The sequence below is a fragment of the Podarcis muralis genome, chromosome 13 (genome assembly GCF_964188315.1).
Source record: "Podarcis muralis chromosome 13, rPodMur119.hap1.1, whole genome shotgun sequence".
In the NCBI taxonomy this organism is placed as follows: Eukaryota; Metazoa; Chordata; class Lepidosauria; order Squamata; family Lacertidae; genus Podarcis; species Podarcis muralis.
Window position 1 is genome coordinate 1,888,082 of NC_135667.1, and position 23,210 is coordinate 1,911,291.

The 23,210-nt window shown below is 53.7% G+C and overlaps 1 protein-coding gene across 4 annotated transcripts; it reads right to left on the reverse strand.

Moving 5' to 3' along the window:
* Positions 1–1,922: 1,922 nt before the first annotated feature.
* Positions 1,923–23,210, reverse strand: LOC114582338 (insulin receptor substrate 1-like). 4 transcript variants are annotated; one of them, XM_077916759.1, is made up of 4 exons: positions 23,118–23,210; positions 20,201–21,094; positions 13,237–14,913; positions 1,923–2,714 (listed from the first exon to the last, which is right to left on the reverse strand). In XM_077916759.1, the coding sequence occupies exons 2-4, from the start codon at positions 20,550–20,552 to the stop codon at positions 2,707–2,709; spliced, it is 2,037 nt and encodes a 678-aa protein (XP_077772885.1). In that variant the 5' UTR covers positions 20,553–21,094; positions 23,118–23,210; the 3' UTR covers positions 1,923–2,706. The 4 variants fall into 4 exon arrangements, with proteins under 4 accessions (XP_077772885.1, XP_077772883.1, XP_077772882.1 ...); XM_077916757.1 differs by lacking the exon at positions 23,118–23,210 and adding an exon at positions 22,836–23,077; XM_077916756.1 differs by lacking the exon at positions 23,118–23,210 and adding an exon at positions 22,768–23,077.

Below are 23,210 nucleotides of genomic sequence, written 5' to 3' on the forward strand. Positions count from 1 at the left end.
CCCTTGATCTAGATGCTATACTCCTATTGATGCAGCCCAGAATTGCATTGGCTTTTTTAGCTGCCGCGTCACACTGTTGGCTCATGTCAAGTTTGTGGTCAACCAAGACTCCTAGATCCTTTTCACATGTACTGCTCTCAAGCCAGGTGTCACCCATCTTGTATTTGTGCCTCTCATTTTTTTTGCCCAAGTGCAATACTTTGCATTTCTCCCTGTTAAAATTCATCTTGTTTGTTTTGGCCCAGTTCTCTAATCTGTCAAGGTCGTTTTGAAGGTCGATTGAATCACTGCTTTTTATAGTGTTGGAATGGGACCCCTGAGGGTCATCCAGCCCAACCCCGCGCGATGCAGGAATCTCAGCTACAGCACCTCTGACAGGTGGCCAATCGCCTTCTCAATCCGGCCCATGGACGGGCCAGGAATCAGCGTGTTTTTACATGAGTAGAATGTGTCCTTCTATTTAAAATGCATCTCTGGGTTATTTGTGGGGCATAGGAATCCATTCATATATTTTTGTCAAAATATAGTCCGGCCCCCCACAAGGTCTGAGGGACGGTGGACCGGCCCCCTGCTGAAAAAGTTTGCTGATCTAAAGGAACAGGGCTTCTGGTTTCCTGAATGCTCAGAAGATCCTAAAAAGTAGGGCAGGACTGGAGAAGGGATGGCCCCTCCCTCCCCAGTAGGATTCAAATTGGGAACCTCCATACCTGCAAGAGGAGGAGCCACCCCATACCAGGACTGCCCCCCAGGAACCTCCAGGGAACAGCTCTTGCTGTCAGAAAATACTTCCTGACACAAAAATCTCCTTTCTTGTAACTTGAAGTCATGGGTTCGAGTCCTCCCTTCCAGAGCAGCAGGAAAGATGCTTGCTCCTGTTCCATGGGACAGCCCTTGATGTTGGCTCTCATCTCTCCTCTTCTCCAGGCTAAACATCCCTGGCTCCTTCAACCGTTCCTCATCAGGCTTGGTTTTCACACTCTCGGTTGCCTCCTTCTGGACACCTTCCAGCTGGTCAATGTCCTCTTTAAACTAGGGTGCCCAGAACTGGACACAGGTCTCCAGGTGTGGTCTGACCAAGGCAGGATAGAGCGGGATTATTCCTTCCCTTGATCTGGACACTAGACTTCTGTGGACGCAGCTGAGAATAGTATTAGCCGTTTTTGCCGCTGCATCACTCCGTTGGCTCATGTTACGCTTGTGGTCCACCAAGACCCCCTTTCCACCTGTCCTACTTTGAAGCCAGGGATCTCCCCACCTTAAAAACTGCATGGGCCAGAGTTTGGGGGGGGGTCTCAGGCCCAGGCCCACCCACCCTGCTTCCGTTGGGTCACAGCTGTTCTCAACCTGCGGGTCCCCAGATGTTGTTGGACTACAACTCCCATCATCCCTGAGCTCTGGCCTTGCTAGCTAGGGGTAATGGGAGTTGTAGTCCAACAACATCTGGGGACCCACAGGTTGAGAAATGCTGGATTAAAGGGACTAGGTATTAAGTGAATGATTGACTGATGAGGAGGAGTCGGGGGGGACCCCATTGTATGCCCGCTCCACAGGATGCCCAGAGGCTGGCAGCACGAGGACGGGGCCTTCTTGGTGGTGGCTCTGTAGTCCAACAACATCTGGGGACCCACAGGTTCAGAAAGGCTGCGTTGGGAGTTTGCGAAAAGAGAAATTCAGCCCCCACCTGCCTCCCTTTGGAACCACGGCTGAATCTCCGAGAGATGCCCATCCAACCTCTTTACAATCCTGTGATCTCAAGATTTTTAGAGTTTCACGGGGCTCCCAGAGGTCCTCTAGTCCAACCCGCAGGAATCTCAACATAAGCATGCACTGGGGTGAGAATCACCCGCCTGTGGCCCCGCTCCAACCCACCCTGGCTCCAAGAGGGGCAGGACACCCCCTCAGAACTTCACCCCACACCTTGGTTTTCCAGTTCTGAAAATCTCTTTTATTTCCAAATACGAGAGAAGCAAATAATGCCGTCAGTTCCCAACAGCAGAGAAGCGCAAGGCGTTAAGAGACGGGCCCAGGGGAGTTTCAGGGAACCCCAAAATATTCCCTCTCTCTCTGCAAACTGCTGCAGCGATTTTTTTGGGGGGGGGAATCTTCACAGGAGGGCACAGGCACTTGAGTCAGGTGGGGCGTTTGGCCACAAACGACACGGAGGCGAGACACGGGTTCAAGGCAGCTGCCTTGAAGCAAAAAAAGCAGTACCCTTTAGCATTTCTTTTTGCAAGGGGACGACGACGACGACACGTGTGTATTTCCAAAGTTAAGCAGATAAGTTCTGGGATGCACGCTCTTCCCATCCCTCCGGTGGCTTTGCGCTATAACTCCCAGGGAGGGCGCCAGGTTGGGAAACTCCACCTTGCAGAATCGAATTGGGCAATTCGTTTCCCAGACTTACAGAGGTGGCCAAACAAACACACACAGAACCCCCCCCCCAAAAAAACCCCCACACACGCACCAACAAACACAAACACATCTTTGGTGGCAAACAGGTTAGGGCACAATTCCAGAGTTCTCCCATGGGGAAGGGGGGGGGTAAACACCCCCCAAAAAAGGCACTTTAAGTCCAATGAACTGCGGCCGAGGGGTGGAAAAAATAGAGAAGCCAATATTGCTATAGTGCAAAAAAAACCCAACAATCGTGAAAAATGACGTCGGCGACAAGGGAGGCCGGTTTGCGTATCTTCCTTGCTGGCGGAATCAGGAATCTGAAATGAGAGAGGAGAAAAAAAATAAATCTGTTTCAGGCACCAGGTCAACCAAAGAAAGGAACCCAGAGATGGTCAAAAAAGAGGTTTAAGGGGAATTATTCCTCCCGGTCAGCTTTCCCCCCCAGACACTTTGCACGTGCTCAGAGGGGCCCCGTCCCTTCCTTCCCATTGGCAGAGGGGTCTTGAAAGAGACCCTGGCTCAAGAGCGCAAGGCACAACCCAGCAGCCACAGGGCACTTAGAAATTAATAATAATAAATTATTGTTATTATTTATACCCCGCCCATCTGGCTGGGGTACAAATACTGTCCTTAATTCTTTTGAATGCAGAGGATAAACCCGCTATTCCAAACCCAGCCCCACAAGACCCACTCATCTCCAAAAGGGAGAGCGTTGTCCCCATAACCACATCTCTCTTCCAGCAAGAAGCCAAGTTTCTGGAGCAACGTATATAAAAAGGAAAATACTTTAAAAAGGGGGGGGGGGAGTTGTGTGTGCGCGCCAGGATGAGACCGCAGCAAATCTCTCCCTGGTATGAAAATTATAGTCTGGGCCTGACGGATTGGGAACAAGCTCCCAGTGTCATTAAAAAAAGAAATCCAGAACGCCCTGCGCTGTGAGGGCCAGGTCCGCTCAAGAGAAAAGAGCCTCCGAACCTAGGAGTCTTCAGGATCGGGGCCCCTCTCCTGCCTCAACTGGGAAACTCGCAAGCAGGATTCGAACTCCTGGCCACTGGTAGCCCTCTCCTCCTCCTCCATGGATTTGTCTAGTCCTCTTTTGTGGCCATCCCCGCCTGCTGTGGCAGGGAGTTCCACAGTCTAACTCTGTGCTGTGTGAAGAGGGAGTTTTCTTTTATCCGCCCTGAATCTCCCCAAACCCAGCTTCGCTGGATGCCCACGAATTCTCGTTTTGTGGGGAAGAGACATTTCTCTGTCCGCTGCGTAATGTCATCAGCTTCTATCTTGTCGCACTGAACTCGCCTTTTCTCTCAACGGAAAAGCCCCCGGGCTGCGCAGGGGAGGCCCTGTCACCATCACAGGGGCTGAAGTTTAAGGGTGGAAACTGGGGGGGGGGGAGCAGAGAGACAGCGAGAGGGGGGCTGCAAGAAGAGCTGATGGGAAGGAAGGAAGGAAGGAAGGAAGGAAGGAAGGAAGGAAGGAAGGAAAAGAAGGGAAGGAATATGAAATAGGGAGGGAGGGAGGGAGGGAGGGAGAAAGAAAGAAAGAAAGAAAGAAAGAGGAGATAAAAAGAGCAAAAGAAAGAAAGAGGAAGGAAGGAAGGAAAAGGAAGATAAAGGAAGGAAGATAAAGGAAGGAAGGAAGGAAGGAAGGAAGGAAGGAAGGAAGGAAGGAAGGAAAAGAAGGGAAGGAATATGAAATACAGTCATATCTTGGGTAACGAACGCTGTAGGTTGCGTGTTTTCGGGTTGCGAACTGCGTCAAACCAGGAAGTACCAGAGCGGTATAGAAGCGCAAAATACATCATGCGCATGTGCAGAAGTGCCAAATTGCATCATGCGCATGCGCAGAGGTGGCGCTTCAGGCTGCGAACACTGCGGGTTGCGAATGTGCCTCCTGCACAGATCATGTTTGCAACCAGAGGTATGACTGTAGGAGGGAGGGAGGGAGGGAGGGAGGATGAAAGAAAAAAAAGAAAGAAAGAAAGAAAGAAAGAAAGAGAGAGAGAGAGAGAGAGAGAGAAAGAAAGAAAGAAAGAAAGAAAGAAAGAAAGAAAGAAAGAAAGAGGAAGGGAGGTAGATGAAGGGAAGAGAAGCAGGCTAAAGGAAGGAAAGAAGGAAGAAAAGAAGGAAGGGGGAGATAAAGAAAAAGAACAGAAGAAAGAGGAAGGAAGATGAAGGAAGGAAAAGGAAGAGGAAGGAAGGAAGGAAGGAAGGAAGGAAGGAAGGAAGGAAGGAAGCAAGCTTTTGTGGCACATCCCAAAAAAGGAACGAGTGGAAAATAGCTTAGAGGAAAAGAAGGGCAGCCCTGGATCCGTGGTGGACTGCAGACTAGATGTGGCCCCCAGGCCTCTCTATGTGGCCCTCGGGACCCTCTCCAAGGCCACGCCCCTCGCAGGCCTTGCTCCGCCCCTTCCTCCAGCGATTTCCCTGGGCCTTGAGCTTTGGCAGCGCGGCAGAGGATGGAGAGGGGTGTGTGCAGAAACTGTTCCCCTCGCCGTGAAGACGAGAAGGAAAGAATGGAAGGAAGGGAGGAAAGAATTGGGGGGGGGGGCAAGAAGCAGCGGAGGGGAACTTGCCCCCCCCCCGCTCTCCAGGGACGGCAAGGCGGCCTCAGCTGTCGGAGGAAGCAGATAAATATAGAGAGGAATTTTAACAGGGCAGGTGAGGATTTGGGGGAGGACGTCTCCTCTTCAAGCCCCCAAACTGGGGGGGGGGGGGATGCAAACAGGTTTCTCCTTTTCCTAGAGTGCAGCCCCCACCCTTTCCCCAACCAGATGCTTTGGTTGGGGAAGCGGGGGGCAGCCACCTACGAGATTCACACTTACTGCAATGGGCTCCCAACATGCGCCCATTTCACAGCTGGGGAAAACCGAGGCTAAAAAGCGGGGCTTGCTCCTTTGTGGGCCAGCAGAGAGATCCCGCTCTGGAAATAATCTGGTGGGGGCAGGAGGGGACAGCCAACGAACGATGGGAGATTTTGGGCAGATAAAAGTACTTTTTCGCATGGACTACGGAACTCCCTCCCACAAGAGGGCTGTAAAAGAGGACTGGGCAAATTCGTAGAGGGGAGGGCTATCGATAGCCGCCGGCCACAATGGCCACGCTCTGCCCTTCACAATTCGAGGCATCAATGGTTCCGAATACTTGTTCCTGGGAACGGCAGGAGGGGAGAGTGTCGGTCTTGTGTTCGAATCCTGCTTTTGGGCTTCCCCTGATGGGCATCTGGTTGTGGCCGCTGTGAGAACAGGGTGCTGGTTTAGAGGGGACCCCTTTGGTCTGTTCCTGCAGGCTGTTGAAGAAATCTAAGAACTGACACCTCTATATTAAAAGCAGGAAAGGGTTTGTATTATGTCTCTGGAGAAGTGTGTGTGGGGGGAAATATGGGGCTGGGTGATTAAAGCCTGAAATGGCTGAGGGCCTCAATACCTTAAGGACCCCTTCTCCCCATATGTCGAACCCCGGACCCTTCACTCTTCTACATCCCCTCCACCCCAGAGGGCGGCAACAAGAGAGCAGGGCCTTTTCGGTGGTGGCTCCCATGCTCTCCAGAGAGCCTCGCCTGGGGCCTTCGTTACATATATTTAGACACCAGGCAAAAACATTTCTCTTCAGAAGAATGGCAGATGAAGATGATGGATTTTTCGGAGCTGGCCGACCTGACCGGAAGAGTCCGCGACCAGGAGGAGGAGGAGTGGATTAAATTTAATGATTACTTAGTTAAATATGTTAAGTTAAATGAACTGAAAACAGCTTGCAGATACTGAATTGCAGATTTATGCTAAATGATGAATTAATATGTTTAATTTCATATCTAATATTTCAGATCTAAGGATGTTAATGTTTCAGTTAAATTTTATAAGAACTGTGATTTGGAAAACCGTTAAAAGGACATGCAATGAAATTCAACCAAAGGGAAGCGAGGAAGGTCACTTAACAATGTTAATAAGTGTAATTTTCAATAAGGCTATGATTTATGTTTGCTTGTATTGTGTATTTGTTTACAATGTTGTGAAAACCAATACAATTTTTTTTAATCTATGGCCTGTTAGAGCTGGGGACTGTTATTATGATTATTTTATTATTAGGCTTCATTATGTGCACTATGTTTTATTATTATGCAGTTATGCTTTTTATTACGGCGCTCTGCAAAATGTGTTCTTAATGTTGTACACCGACCTGGGAACGTTTGATAAAGGGCAGTATATAATTGGAATATATTAATTATTATTATTATTATTATTATTATTAGGCGGCCAGGGCAACAGCCCAGTCCCCCAATCTACCCACTCCATATTTCTCCCAGGCAACTGTCATTCTGTGGCGGGCCGCCTCTGAAGCAGGAAGTAATACAAAGGCAATTAATTTATAATTATTAATTAATCAATCAATCAATCTGTGGTGGCAAGCAGCAGCCTTGGGTAGAGGCCCGTGAGACTGGTGTAAGCCACCTTTAAAAGCCCCCAAAGCAAGCCAGTGAGCAACACCCACATCATGTGTCGGGGAGTTCCACAGGCTAAGCAGAGCACAAAGGCCTCAGAGAGGGAGGGAAACGCCTCTTTTTGTGCTACTCCTGCATGGAATTTCTCACTCCAGTCTCTGAAGCCGAAATGCCGGTCATCCGAGGGGAGACCCCCACCCTAATTCTGTCCAGGGATCTTGGCCCTGCCAAGGGGGCCTTAAACGTAAACCTTAAGCATTCACAGCTGTGAAAACACCTCTGAAAATTAAAGACCTGAAATTAAGACGGGGAAGGAGGCCGGCCAAGATTTTTCAACCCACGGCCAGCTCCACCGTTTGCAATGCCAGAGGCAGCGGCGGTGCAGTGGTTAGAGTGCAGGACCAGAACCTGGGAGAGACCAGGGTTCAAATTGTGCCCCACATCCAGGAAGTTCACTGGGTGGCCCCTGCCCAACTAGCCCGCCTCACAGGGTTGTTGTGGGGATTAATTGAGGGGGGAGAGAGGACCGCGTACAAAGCGCCTGATTCATTAGTCCAACGGCCCCTCTGGTCCCGCAGTGGTCCGTGGCAAGCCTGCAAGCAGGATTCGAACACAAGACCCCCTCTCTCCTCCCTGCAGCTTCCAGCACCTCCACAAATTTGTCTTCTCAAGCCATCTGGGCAGCTGGCCAGGGCTGCTTGCTGTGGCAGGGAGTTCCGCAGGTTAACGGCGTGGTTCTTTTTGATTTGCCCGTTCAGGTTTTGTGAGATGCCCACGAGTTCGAGTGCCGCACGAGAGGAAGGAATACTTTCTTCCATCTTTAAGTTTACACATTTCTGCACCTACTTGAGCTCCCTGGGGCAGGGTGGGAAAAAGAGGGGATCTAATTTGCAAGTGAATAAATGAATATGCAGAAATTGGACAGGGTGCTGTGTGGCACCCTAGCTCAGCCCAAATACAGAGCCAGGCTTGGCTGCACACCTGCTTGGCATGCAGAAGGCCCCATGCTTCATTTCCCGACAGCATTTCCAGGTACCCCCTGCCTGAAGCCCTGGAGAGCTGCTGCAGCTGCCGGCCAGTGTCTGCAATATTGCGCTGGGGGGAACCCAAGTGTCTGGCTGGGCAAGGGCTGCAGTTCAGTAGCAGAGCGCTTCCTAGGCCTGCAGAAGGTTGCAGGATTCAGTCCTGCACTGCACCCACGCTGCCAAGGTGCCACCCATGCTGCCAGCCTGTGTCTGCAATATTGAGCTACCCGTGGCTCTGTCGGCCTGCCTCGGGATAATGACGCCCCTCTCCTCCCCGCACAAGGAGAGCGCAGGGACCGCAAACTGGGACACCTGGGTACGTCGCCAAGAGTAATTCTGGACCGCGTTGTGCCACCAGGTGAGCCTCGCGCCAGGTGCGCCGCCAGGTAGGCGGCTGATAAGGCAAAGCAAACATGCCCCAGGCCTCGCAGGGAGGTTTGGAAATCACCGTGGTTAAGGAAGAAGCCAAACCCGACGCTTTTCCTCGCTGGGCAGAGATGGGGAGATGCTAGCCTGATCCCAAAATTTCCCGAAGTTGCAGGAAAATGCTTAAAGGAGAAGAGGCGAACAAATGGTGGCATTGTAGAAGTTTGCAAAATTATGCCCGGCAGGGAGAAATGGGATGGGCGTTTTCTGCCCTCTCTCTTGTAAGATTCGAACTCGTGAGCAGCCCACACAGCTGAATTTTGGAAGATGTAGGGGGGGGAAGATATTTCAGTTGGAGAGTATGACGGATAATGGCTGAAGGCAGCCCTGTTTAGGGAAGCTTTTAATGTTTAATAGGTTATTGTATTTTAATATTCCGTCGGAAGCCGCCCAGAGTGGCTGGGGAATTCCAGCCAGATCGGTGGGGTATAAATAATATATTATTATTATTATTATTATTATTAGTCTCTCATTGTTTAATTGGTAGATTTCTCTGGCATTTATTTTCAGGAGGGGGGATACAGTAAAACCCCAAATGGGTGATCAAGACGGAATTTTACTCAATAAATATATTTTAGAAGTTTTCTCTACAGAGCCATGACATTTATAAATTTTAATGAATTGACTGCCTGTTTTTATGTTCTTTGTATACTGTGTTAGTTTTATGATGTTAGCCGCCCTGAGCCTGGCTGCAGCCGGCGTTAAAATAAAAAAATATTAATTATTTATTATTATTATTAATTATTATTATTATTAATGAGATTTCAGAGGTGATTGTTAACCTGAAGGAGCGTCTCCACCCACATCGTTCTACCCGGACACTGAGGTCCAGCTCCGAAGGCCTTCTGGCGGTTCCCTCACTGCGAGAAGCCAAGTTACAGGGAACCAGGCAGAGGGCCTTCTCGGTGGTGGCGCCCTCCCTGTGGAACGCCCTCCCAGCAGATGTCAAAGAGAAAAAGAACTAGCAGACTTTTAGAAGACATCTGAAGGCAGCCCTGTTTAGGGAAGTTTTTAACGTTTAATAGGTTATTGTATTTTGGTGTTTTGTTGGAAGCCGCCCAGAGTGGCTGGAGAAACCCAGCCAGATGGGCGGGGTATAAATTATTATTATTATTATTATTATTATTATTAGACCTCCAAGCCACTGTGTCAAAGGAGAAGCACCCACCCCCAGCTCTAGGGACACGGAGAGCTTCCAAGCTGGGAGCAGCAGTGACCTTTCTCTCCCTAACCCAAAAAATCACTGCATGTTTCTCAATCCTGTCAGGCTAGGAATAGACTTTTAACAGCCCCTAGTAAATGCTTCCGCGAAAAGCCTGCCTGTTTACCCAGGAGGAGGAGCAGCCACGGAGAGGAGAGTCGCTCCCTGTCAGCAGGTTTCGCCAAATCACTGAATTGTAAAGTTGGAAAGGGGTACCCAGGGGCCATCTAGTCCAACCCGCCCCCCGAGATGCAGAACCTCTGTTTAAATGCCTCATCCGCACCACGCCTTTAAAGCAGAATCACACAGCTTTAAGCAGACACTGCTTCCCCCCAGAAAATCCTGGGAATTGTAGTTTGTTCAGGGTGCATCCTGGGAATTGTAGTTCGTTGAGGGTGCCAAGAGGAGACCCATATTCTCATCCCCGAGGTTCCCAGGGAAGAGGAATTGCAGGTCTGCGAGGGGAGAAAGGGAGTCTCCTCAAAAACCCCAGGAGCTTTCACAAAGCGTGACTCCCGGAATCCTTTGTGGCCAGGGGTGTTTATTGGTTTGTGTCTTAATTCTCATTTTTATTACATGTTTTGTGTTTTTACCTACGTGTTTTTATGCTGTGAACTGCCCCGAAACGTAGGCAAATTGAACAAATAATGAAACGGAACAGCCGAACTTTAAACGGATGCAGCCGTCCTCCCTCCCCAAGAATCCTCTTTGCCACACTGCAGAGAACGGCCGCATGGCATATCGATAGATCGCCGAAAACCAGTTTGAAGTCCACATCGTGATATCGGTTTCATAGTTTTGGACCTGGCAATATATCACGTATCAGGATGTGTGTCAGAGCTGCGCAACATATATCCTCCAAAACTGGTTTCAGGCCAGTATAGCGATATCAGTTTCCTAATATTTGATCTGGAGATACATTGCAAATCGTGATGTGTGTGTGTGCTTTGCAAAAACCACAAAGTGGGGGAAACCGTGACGCCAGCAAATGTCTCTATGTAGCTCTGTCCTTATTTCAGACATTGTGATACAGTGCTACCTTGGTTCTCAAACGCCTTGCTGGTTCCCAAATGCCAAAAACCTGGAAGTGTTCCAGTTTTCAAAAAAAATTCAGAAGCCGAACGTCTAATGCAGCTATCGGGTATTGTTTCCGGGGCGCCTGCACATATCAGAAGCTGCGCCTTGGTTTTCGAACATTTCGGAAGTCAAATGGACTCCTGGGACGGATTAAGTTTGGCAGCACTTTTGTTTTCGCTACTTATTTTGCATTTTTGTTTTTGAGGCTTTTTCGGTTAATTTGTTTTTGTGACTGTGTGGAACCCAGTTCAGCTACTGATCGATTGATTGCGTGACTGCGGAACAATGACTATCATCACTGCGGGTAAGAATTTTTGTTTAATTTTTATCATCTACAATGCTGCCTTATTTATTTCATAGTACAGTACATTGTTGATTCCTTTCATTTTATAGATCAATAGTCTCGTTAGATAGTAAAATTCATGTTAAATTGCTCTCTTAGGGGTTGTTTTTAGAAGTCTGGAACGGATCGATCCATTTTGCATTACTTTCTATGGGAAAGTGTGCCTCGGTTTTGGAACGCTTTGGTTTTGGAACGGACTTCCAGAACTGATAGAATTTGAGAACTAAGGTACCACTGTACAGTGGTACCTCTGGATGCAAACGGGATCCGTTCCGGAGCCCCATTTGCATCCTGAAGCGAATGTAACACACGTCTGCGCATGTTGCCACTTCTGCGCATGCGCATGACATCATTTTAAGCGCCTGTGCATGCGTGAGCAGCGAAACCCGGAAGTAACGCGTTCCGTTACCACCGGATCACCGCGGAGCGCAACCCGAAAATGCTCAACCTGAAGTGTATTCATCCTGAGGTATGACTGTACGGTGGTACCTCTGGTTACGTACTTAATTCGTTCCGGAGGTCCGTTCTTAACCTGAAACTGTTCTTAACCTGAAGCACCACTTTAGGTAATGGGGCCTCCCGCTGCCGCCGTGCAATTTCTGTTCTCATCCTGAAGCAAAGTTCTTAACCCAAGGTACTATTTCTGGGTTAGCGGAGTCTGTAACCTGAAGCATCTGTAACCTAAGGCAGTGTTTCCCAACCGGTGTTCCGCGGCACACTAGTGTGCCGTGAGACACCGGCTGGTGTGCCGTGGGAGGGAGGCGGGCGAGTCGGGCGCCTAGGAGAGAACAAAACCAAGTGAGCAGCGCGCGAGAGGGAAGCGACCCGAAAAAGAAGCGCGTTCGGAGTCCGGAGGCACTTTTGGGGCTGCGTACGAAGGGAGGGGGGGGGCACGGACGGCGGAAGGGGGCGGGGCGCGGTTGCAGAAACCCGCCAATGCTTCCACCTCATTGGGAAAGGGAAGGGGTTGGGCCACCTAAAACTCTCCGCCGGGGCCACATCCTGCCTCCCAGCCCCCTTTCCTCCACCCACGGAGGGAGGGATGTTTTTAACACACCCCCCCGCTCACAACCCTTTGGTAGCGTTTCTCCAATCTGAGGCGAGCGCCCGCCGACGCCCCCTTCCCCTGCTCAGTCGCGCAAAAACCGAAGTCTCCTCCCTACCCCTTATTCCCTCAAACCCCGTTTCCATAAGGGGGGGGGGAATAACCCCTTCCGTCGCGCGCGAAGCCCAGCTCCCTCCGCCCTTCGCGGTCTCCTCAGCACTTCAGCCAGCCGTTTACACTCTCGGAGCCACTGGGCAAAACTCGCTCTCAGAAGCGCGCGCGCGCGGAGAGAAAGAGAGAGGGAAACAAAGTTAACTTGTGGGGAGAGAGAAAGAGCGAGCGGGAGCTAACTTGTGTCCAAAGGCAGATACAAAGTAGCCCCCCCCGCCCCGAAGGCGACCTCTCTTGCTCTGCTCCTCTGGGGTGGGGAAACCAACTCCACCACGCGGAGCAGCCCCGAGGCGGGGAATTTCGCCCCTTCGTAATGTATGCATGTAAATGAGGCGGGCGCAAGGGGTGGGCGCGGAGAGGAACTCGCGCCTCTGAGGCCGCCGCCTCCTTCTCCTCCTCCTCCGCCCCCCCCCCCTCAAACCCAGGCGGCGGCGGCGGCAGGAGGCAGCAGCGGCAATAACAGAAGCAGCTGCGCTGACAACAACACGTGTTCGCTCGGGCACCATGGAATTCGAGGAGCTGGGGATTCGGGAGGAGTGCGGCGTGTTCGGGTGCATCGCCTCCGGCCTGTGGCCCACGGAGCTGGACGTGCCCCATGTGATCACGCTGGGGCTAGTGGGGCTGCAGCACAGGTAGGGGACACGGCGGTGGGGGGGGGAGACGGTCTGGGGAAGCGGGGGGAGGGTGGGTTGCTTGCGAGACAGCGGAGGAGGAGGAGGCCGGCATGTCCGGGCAGCAGCAGCAACAGCAGCAGCAGCAACTCCCGGCGACGGCTCCTCCTCCGCCCGCTATCGCCGCCGCCTCAGCTGCCGCCGTCCCTCAGTCCCTCGCTCTGCTGCCTCCTCCCACCCCGGCAAGGGGAAGGGAAAAAACTTTCACTTTTGTGCGTCCCTCCCGGCGTGACGCTGCGCGCTGACGTCACGGGGCGGGGCTTTAATGGTGGTGTGCCGCGAGATTTTTTTCCGGTAAACAGGTGTGCCGTTGCCCAAAAACGTTTGGGAAACACTGACCTAAGGTACCACTGCATACCAATATATTGCTATGTTTAGATGGTGATACAGACATGTTGTTGAAAACCAGGTACCTGCCCCGCCTTCCCGCCGCCACCACTCACCTGCCCCCTCTGAGCTCGCCTTCTGCCCCCGAAGCTCCCCAGAGCGGTGGAAGTCGATGCTGGCATAGCTGTGGATCACTCCAGGTGGAGCGGGCACAGCTGGCAGCCGCAGGACAGGCGCCGCCTCATTCGCCAGGTCCAAGTCGATGTAGTTCAGGCCCGGCTCAACTTGCGCCTCTCCGGCTGGGGGCCCCACCCCATTCCTCTCTGCCTCGGGGAACGTCTCGGAGCAATGCCGCCTCCTCCCTTGCGTACGGGCACGTACCAGTCGGGTCCCGGGTGCCATCTCGGCATAGTTGTCAGATGCCGACGGGGCGAGTCCCTCTGGCGCAGCCCCGGCCGACATGTTGATGTAGTCTGCGGCCGCCCAGGACCCGAACTCGATGCTGACGTACTCGCCAGCGCTGCGGGGCGGCGCTGCCGCTTCCCGGCAGGCGAAGAGGGTCCGCGGGTGTCCGCCCGCCTCCTCCAGGCTGTCGGAGCTTGTGGACGAGGACCCGGAGAGGTGGCGGGGGTCGAAAGGGCGCAGTGTGGCCCCCGGGACGTGCTTGAAGGAGCGGGGCAGGGAGAAGAAGGGGGCGCCGCCGGGCAGGGGGCTGCGCTCCGGCGGGGTGCTGGAAGCCGAGTGACTGGCGGACGACATATCCATGTAGTCGCCGCCACCAGGGGATTTCGCCCACCGGGCTGTGCCGTCCGGGGAGCTGCCGCCACTGGGGGACATCAGCATGTAGCCTCCTTGCTCGTGGGACGGGGAGGCGCTGCCCGGCGCCATGGGCACATAACCGCGGTCCTCCGTGGGCACGCCAGGCAGCATGGCCATGTAGCCGGGGTCGGACCCGCGGAGGTTGAGGCCTTCCGGGTAGCTGGCGGAGACGGCGGGCGGCTTCCTTCGCGGCAGGGCCTCCTTCTCCAGCGCCACCGGGGGCAGAGAGGCTCGCTTGTTGGCTTCTGCCGCCGCCGCCCAACGTGCCAGCGAGGCGCTGTCTGGGGATGCCCTCTTGCCCATGGTGACGTAGTCTAGCTCGCCTCCCACCAGCAGGTAGGCCAGGGGGTCGGGTGTCCTGGCAGGACGGCACTCGCCAGGGCTGGAGCCGCCTTCGTCCGACGAGATGGCGCTGTAGTCGCTCAGGGAACTCGGCTTCCGTGGCCCGGGCACCTTCTGCGCCCCAGGCACGTGGGGAAGGCAAGGGGTGCTCTCCGGACGTGGGCGCCAGAGGAAGGTGCCCTGGCCGGCTGGAGGGTTCCCTGGGTGCTGCCGCCGGGGCGGCACCGAGATGGGCGTGGAGGCCAGCGGCTGACTCTTGGCACGGACCCGGAAGTCGTCGCTCAGCGCCTTCATGGCCTCCAGGATGGTCTCGTGCATGTTCTGCGCCACCACCAGGTCCTCCACCTGCATCCACAACTCGCCGGGCCCCGTGGCGGCCGAGCGCCCGACCTCCATGAAGAAGTAGTTCTCCGAGTGGCCGCAGCGGCGGACGCTGAGCAGCTGCAGGACCACGGCGGCCACGTCCGAGTTCAGCCGGACAAAGTCAATGGTCTTCTCCGTCAGGCAGAGGAGGTAGACGCCGGCCAAGTTGCGCGTGTGGCCCAGGCCCCGGGGGCGCAGGCTGACTTGCCAGACCTCCTTGAAGGGCGGGCGGGGGGAGGAGGCAGAATCGTGGCCGAGGGAGGCATTTCCTGCAAGGGGAGGAACGAGAGAGAGGGGGAAAGGCGAGTGAGAAGGAGGCCGTTGAGTCAGCTGCAATTCCTGCCATGCTGGGGGTTGGGCTGGATGACCTTTGAGGGTCCCCCTCCCAGCTCTTCTGTGATTTTGCAAAGGAATAATTTGTACAGGGGGAAAGTACCTCTGAAGATCTTTTGGCCAACTCCCTGCAAGGCAGTAATCTCAACTAAAGCATACATGACGGTGCATAGGGAAGTTCCTCTCTCATAACTCAGAAGGCACACCAACCAAGCTGAGTGTTGGAGGAGGGTTCAGGACAACCACAGAATTGTAGAGTTGGAACGAGTTCCAAGGGTCATCTAGTCCAACCCGCTGCAAAGCAGGGATTTTTCACCCAACGTGGGGCTCAAACCCACAACCCTGAGATGCAGGGTCTCGTATCCCAGCTCAGAGTAGCGGAAGACAGTCCAGGTCCAGGCCAGGTGGAAATGAGCAGAGGCACTGCAGTCGAATCCCGGACAGACAGCCACCCCACCTCCGCTTAGAAACCAACGAATCATAGACTTGCAAGTTGGAAGGGGTCCCCGAGGGTCATCTAGCTCAACCCCCTCCAGCAAGGCAGGAATCCTGTCCGCAGCCATCCCTGGGTGGCCGCAAAATACCGACCTTCTGGTTAAAAGCAAGATGCACTGACCCTGGGCAGAGAAAAGGAAGTGCACAGTTGGACTGTGGAACTCCCTGCCACAGGAAGCAGGCGTGACCACCAACCTAGAGGACGGGAGAAATTCACAGAGGAGGAGAGAGCTACTGAAGGTGACTAAGCCACGAGGGCTATGCCCTGCCCTCCACAATTGGCGGCAGCGGCGCTTCCGAGGACCAGCTGCTGGAAGCCGCAGGAGGGGAGAGTTGCTCTCGCACTCGGACCCCGCAAGATCTGGCCATGTGGCAAGGAGTGCTTTGGTTATTCAGTGGGGTGGAGGGGGGGGTGGAGGACAATGGGTGGGGGGCACAGAAGGTGAAGGCAGTGGGCGGATGGAAAGAGAAACGGGTAAACAGACCCAAAACCAGCCGGGCGCCCTGGCAACAACCGCCGTGCGCGCGTCACCTGGAAAGGAAGGAGAGGGACCGGTTGCCAGGGAGATTGTGGCAGGATAATTCAAACCCCCCCCCCGCCAACCTGAGGTTAACTCCGGGCTCCGGGTTCGGAAGAGAGCAAATGTTTAAGCTAAACAGTTCAGGAAAAAGTCGAGGGGGGGGGGAGAGGACAGAAGATGCTCTGAAAGGTGTTGCATGTCCAGCTGTGAATCACAGACACCCCCCCCCCAGTTCCCAAAGTAGGGGGTGGGACACAACAGGATTTAATAGGGGGATTGTGCCAAGAGGTAAGGGGGCGGCAGCGGGGCGTTGGAGGCGTAAAATCCGAGGAGTGCAGAGTCGGAAGGGGCACCCAAAGCACATCTAGACCAACCCCTCTCTTGGAAAGCAGGAGTCGCAGCCGACATTGCAAATTGCACCAGGCTTCGATTAATGGACTCCGCAGAATTGGATAAAATGACAGGAAGGGTTCGAAACCTGCGGGACCAGAGATTCACAGAAGATATATACGAACTATTTGAAGAGCAACTGTAATCCACAAATCACGCTAGTAGGACTACAAGGAGTTTCGTACGGAGAAATATATATGAAACATTGAAAAGTCGAGAAAGAGCAGAGATGTTAGTTATGAGATTTAAATGTAACAAATGTATATGAATAGACTGGAAAATTTTCAGATGGAAGTAAAAAAAAAAAGTGTACAAGATGTAAAAGTATGTTTAATTGCTGCTGAAAATGATGTGTTAAAAAAACTGATGAAAATTTAAAAAATGACCACCAGGCTTCGGAAAGCCGGCTGCAGCTGGGTCGCGCTCGCGCCTTTCGCCCGGCCGATTAAATCACGCTGGGTTTTTAATAAATGCGCAGTTACCCATTGCCGCTTTTGAGTTTTATCATTCGCTTCCTTCCCAGGCCAAGGGCAAAAGCACCGCTCAGGATAATGGGTTTTCTGCAAGGGGCGCTGAGGATGGGGTTGTGGGATCAAGGTGTGTGTGAGGGGGTAGCTCCTCGCCCCCCCCTACCAAAAATGGGGGGGAAAAGGGAACTGCTGGTTTGGACCCAGAACTCCCTGTGTGCCAGGAGAACCCAGGAGTCCTGGGGCCTGCCTCTCTCTCTGTCTCTCCCAGGAAAATCAGCCTCCCCCCCTCCCAAGGAATAGTATGGGGGGGGGGGAGAGGAGAGAGAGAACATTATGTACCAGGCGGCGCATACCAGCTGCGCACACATACATCTCCAACACCGCAAGCTGCAAAATTGGAAAAGGGGAGAGGTTTTGCAAGGAAGCACAGCTTGAACCCAGAATAATTCTTGCAAGGGGAGAAGGTTTTGGGTTTGGGCGACACCCCTGCGCGCCCCGTCGGGAGCAAAGTTCAGGGCAGGCTCACACCCGCCGAGGCCAGCGCTTGGCACGGGACCCTCCTGACCCAGTTCCAAGGTTTGCCCGCAGCCAGTTCCCTCCTCCCTGGCAGGCCGGTCCCGCATGCCACGCCTGCAAGCACTTCTGGGCCAGGATACGGCTGGCTGGGCTGCAGAGATCTGGCCCAAAGGTCCCAGGGAAACCTTTGCTCCCAAAGCAGCCTCAAGCCGGGGGGAGGAGAGGGACGCCATTATCCCGAGACAGGTCAAGAGAGCCATGGGTAGCTCAATATTGCATGCACTGGCTGGCAGCTGTGCTTGCACCTCACCAGGGTAGGTGCAGCGCAGGACTGAATCCTGCAACCTTCTGCAGGTCTAGCAAGCGCTCTGCTACTGAACTACAGCCCTTGCCCAGCCAGACACTTGGGTTCCCCCCTAGCGCAATATTGCAGACACTGGCCGGCAGCAGCTCTCCAGGGTTTCAGGCAGGGGGTACCTGGAAATGCTGTCGGGAAATGAACCATGGGGCCTTCTGCATGCCAAGCAGGTGTGCAGCCAAGCACCCTAGGAACAAATCAAGGTTCTATCCTTCATCGTTCTGGATTAAATAAATTAATAATAATAATAATAATAATAATAATAATAATAATAATAATAATATAATGAGGACATAGGAAGCGGGTGCCAAGACAGAATCTAGGTCCATCTAGCTGGATATTGTCTACACTGGCCGGCAGCCTCCCTGGCCCAGGCCAATGAACGGCGCCTGCAGAGCAACAAGACCCTGGGAGCAAGAAGGAAATAAATAGCTTGGTTAATTAGCAGGGGGTAAACAAAAAAGGTTATGCAGAGACCCAGGAATCACGCAAGGGGAGCAAAGCGCAATGGTTAGAGCAGCCTTCCCCTAACCTGGGACCCTCCTGCCGGCTGGGGCTGATGGGAGTTGCCGTCCAAAAAAGCTAGAGGGAACCAGGCTGGATCAGAGCACAACAAAACGGGGGGTGGCGGCAGGTGAGTAGGGGCCCCCAGCGGCCATCTAGTCGAACCCCGTGGCCTGCAGAGGATGTGTTTGTGCTTGCCCATCTGTGAAATGGGCTCAAAGGACCTCTGAGGACCATCAGGGTCTCTGCCCTGATCTTGGGCTAGGAGACACGTTGAATCCCAGTACTGTGCAGGTGAGAGGGACCCCCAGAGGTCATCCAGCCCACCCCACTGCAATGCACCCCGTGTCTCTAGCCCTGTCACCTGCTCCCACCTGGAAGCGAGAAAAGTAGACCCCCAGGCAAGAGGCGTGTCTTTCCCAGCCCTCCCGGGATCGAACTGGGAACCTTCTGCATGCAAATAAATTGATTTATCACATTTATATCCCGTACATACCTGCCCTCCCCATTTCATGCTCGCAACAACCACCCTGTGAGGTAGGCTAGCTTAAGAGCCAGTGACTGCCCCCCCTGGGCCACACCCTGGCCTCTTCCAGGTCCTAGGTCCAGCGCTCTAACCACTATGCCACACTGTCTCTCCGAAACAGCTGGAGGGCACCCAGGTTGAGGAAAGCTGGCCTGGGCATCTGAATTAAGATGCAGAAGGTCACGTGCCGCAGAGAAGCTCAGTCACCACTGTTTTTGTGGAACAAAACTGCCCCTCCAGGAACCCCTGGGGGAAATCACAAAACCACAGATTTGGAAGGGGTTCCCAAAGGTCCTCTAGTCCAACCCGCTGCGTCGGCGGAATCGCCAGTTGAAAGGGTCGGAAAGCAAAGACACGCCTCTGCTGGTGACGCTGGAAAAGCCCCCCTTGGGTCGCAAAGTGGGCTTGCAGGAGGAAACAGACTGCAGGTAGCTTCGCGGAGTAGAGCCTCCATAGCTCAGCAGGGTATAGCCTCTGCCACTCGTGCAGAAGGCTCCCAGTTCAACCCCTGGCAGTTATCATCAGGTATGGGTCTACCCAAAACCAGAGAGAGCTGCTACCCGCCTGTGTAGGCAGTACTGCGGTAAATGCACCAACGGGCCTGGAGGGGGAAGGTTTGCAGCTCGGTGGCAGGACACCTGCCTGGCATGCAGAAGGTTCAATCTCCAGGGAGGGCAGGGGAAAGACTGCCAGTCAGTACCAGGCAGTATTGAGCTAGGTGGGCCGATGGCTGACTGACTGCCAGTCAGTACCAGGAGGTATTGAGCTAGGTGGGCCGATGGCTGGCGCCGTATAAAACTTCCTGTTGAATCGCTCGTGTAAGTAAGCCACGCTTCTGGTGGGGAATTGAGGTCCCAGGGCCAATCCCTGGAGAGCCACTGCTGCCAGCCTGTGGGGGCCATGGCCTGATTTGAACAGCAGCAGCAGCACCTTAGGAATAAATAGTAAAAAATTAAGAACATCCCCCCTCCCCAAGACATGTTTGGCTTAAAAGGCTGAAGATACTCCAAGAAAATAAGGAGAGCCCACCCAGTTGGGGTCCTGTTTGCACAGTGGCCAAATGGCCCTTATAATTAAGAATCGAGATAGACTGCCCCTGGGCCTGGAGGCTCCACAGCAGAATCAGAACAGCCCTGCTGGATCAGGCCGGGGGGTGGGGTGTATCTAGTCCAGCATCCTGTCCTCACAGTAGCTGAAAAATTGCCTGTGAGAAACCAGCAAGGAAGATCTGAGCACGAGAGGAACTCAAGAGCAGCCACTGACCATTCAAATCCTGCAGCAGGGAGTTCCAGAGTTTAACTCCACGGGTCACATGCAGAAATCCCCCCCGGCGCAGGCCAGGCGGAGTGACATGGGTCAGGGGGCACAGCAGCTCCTCGCCATGCCACCACGATGATCGCATGCTGCCCCCCCTGCCAACGTGGACCCCCCCTTCCCACTCACCCTTGGAGTGCAGCTCCACCAGCGCCGCGTACCACGCCTGCTGCTGTTCCGCGTCCTCGGCTGCCACCCCGAAGGTGCCGTCGCGCCCGTAGAGCACGATGAGGTGCCTGTGCCGGGCGTCCGCCCTCTTGTTGACGTTGAGGGCGCTGGCCAGCAGGTAAGTCCTCTTGGGGCGCGTGCACAGGCCCCCCGCCCGGAACTTCTTCTCGTTCTCGTAGTACTCCAGGCGAGGGGGGCCTCGCTCGCTGCCGCGCCGCAGGACGAAGAAGCGCCGGCGGTGGGACTTCTGCTTGCGCAGGTAGCCGCACAGGTGGACGTCCGAGAAGGCGGCGTCGGCCGCGGAGGGGTCCATGGCCGCCGGGACTCTAGAGTCCCTTTGCCCAGCGCATGCCAAGGTCCAGGAGGGGGAAATTAAAAGAACAGACTCTTGCTAAAGCGACAGATGGCACAGAATCATCCAGTGTGATGCCCTGAGTACCAGATTTCGGGCACGTTATGCACACAGAGAAACAGAGGCCGGTTTTGGTGCCAGGGACAAGGCAAGCCACATCCAGAGGACCCCAGGGCACAAAGGGGGCACCAAACGAAGGGCTCGCCGATTCGGGAAGGAATGAGGAGGGGGAGCCCGGCTACGTGCCTGGGTAAGCAACAAGAGACCACCTTTCAGGGGTGTCGCGCGGCGGGAAGAGCAAAAGGTCCTTCTGAAGCTGTCCGGAGAGGTTCAGAGGCTCACATCCCAGGAGCAGCGGTCATTTCTTGCAAATCGGAAAGAGCCTCAGCGAATCGCTTCCAGGGCCCATTCGCCCACCAGGTTGGCACAGAACAGCTTCCCTTCTCTCCGGCTCAGGTGTCACCAACTCCCTCCAGGTGCGAGATTTAGTTCATTTCTTCCTTCTAGAGGGAAAACATGCACACACACAAACACGTACATGAGTTTGTCAGCCAAGTTCTTCCAAGTTGCAAAGTTACAAAATAGAAGGGGAAAACGACGGCCAGACGCCAAAAGCGTGTTTGTAACCTCGACAGTTTTTGCAACGATCTGCTCCCCCCCACGCCAAAAAAAATCCCCCCTTGTTTGCCTTGGAAGGAGAGTCCTTTTCCAGTAGACAAAGTCTCCTTTTTTTTTTTTGCAAAAGCTACCGCTTGCAGTTTGATTCTAATAAAAATCACATGCGAAGAGAGCAGGAAGGGGGAAATAAATCATCGCAGTTTTTTCCATGGCAAGTGTGGCGCTCTTGACTTAGCAGCTGCTAAATAAAATAAAAAATGTTTGCACTCAAACTCCCACCCCTAAAAGAAAGGGGGGGCGGAATGGATTCATTGCAAAAAAGAGTCTTTCAGGTGCCATTATTATTATTATTATTATTATTATTATTATTATTATTAATAGGATGGTAATAAGGAAGGAATGGAATCAGGTCATGTGGTCCCTTGACTGGCCAGAAGGAATGTTTATGGGTCTCTCATTAACCTGGGTTTGCTGTGGGGGGAGAGCATTTTAATGTGCTTTCTAGGCACCCCCCCCCCCCAGCCCAGCAGAGAACTTCTAGAGGGGTTTTTGCATCATCGCAACACTGCAGACCGAAAGGGAACTTTAACAGGGAACATCTGCTCCAAAGAGGAAAAAATGTCAACCGCAATCGTTGGCAAAATTTGGGGATTGTGTGGCAAACTCCAGAGCTTAGTGCAACTTTGCAAATTTCCGGATGCCCTAACGCAGAAAACAAAAAAATTATTTTCTTCCACTGAATAAAAAAATAGGTGTTGGAACCACCGTGTTAGAGGCGGCTCTGAGCCCTAAGCAAGGAAAACAGGAGCGATTGATAACAGGGCTGAGGGACCCCAGAGAAGCAAACACGTACGGCGACTCCCGACGTACCCAAGTGACACGTATACACGTGAACAGAAAATAAAAGTCGCCTTTAAACCTGCAAGATGAGGTTTCCCGAGGCATGCATTCCGAAACGACAAAACTGGGTGAAAGGCGGGCGCGGGGGGGGGGGTGTAGAATTGGCCACTTTGACACACATGCGCGGAGAGGGGCGACTTTTTATTTTTTATTTTTGCCAAGTGTTTTGCAAGAGCGGGGGTGGGGGGTGGATAGGGAAAGCTGGCTTTTCAAGCGCAGAAAACGCAGCTGGCTTTTCAACAAATAAACAAGTCAAGCCTCCGATTCGCTCCCAAACCTTTTTCCAGAAGAGAGAGAGAGAGGAGGGGTGCGCGCGCGCGCGCGCTCCAATGGTCACCCAAGATCTGCAAGAGGAACCAGCAGAAGAGGAGAATAATGTAGGGCGAACCAAAAAAACAACTTGCGAGTCGCTTCTGCAGCCGCCTCGAGCCAAGCAGGAAAAACAAATTTTATAAAAAGGGGCTGGGGAGGAGTGCGGGGTTTAGCAAACCAGGGATTTCCCCCCCCCTCTCTCTCTCCACCCGCAAACACACAGGCGCGCGCCCAAACGCACCCTCCTCTCCTTTTAAATCGCAATTAAACCTCTGGCTGCAAGGCGCAGGTGCCATTAACCTGGCTTGCAATCCTGCTCTCCCTTCCGCCTCTTGCCTGCGCGCACCGAAGGGCTGCAGCTGGTGGGCTTTTTTTGGGAGGGGGCGCTCCCCTCTTGCAAACTGCAAGGATTACCCTGCGCCTCCTCTCTGCACACCGACCACGTGCCTCTCCTTTCTCTTCCTTCTTGCAGCAGAGAAACCAGGACCTCCTCCTCCTCCTCTTCCTCCTCCTCGACGCGTCTGGGGTCTTTAACTCCGCTGCCAGGGATTTGGAGAGGCTGGGCGCGCCCGTTACGCAGCGCGGCGCGGGCCCAGCAAGGCTCCTCCGGCCCCCCCCCCACCACTTTGGGCTCCCTCCCAGGCTGGTTTATCCTCATGCAAACTGCACACAGACCCACATGCCCCGCATTTATACCCAGCGCTGGCTGCAGGCGGCGGCGAGGCGGTCCTAGCGCCCGCGGGGTCTCCGGAGATGCGCGCGGCTGGCGAAGCAGAGATGCGCGCAGTT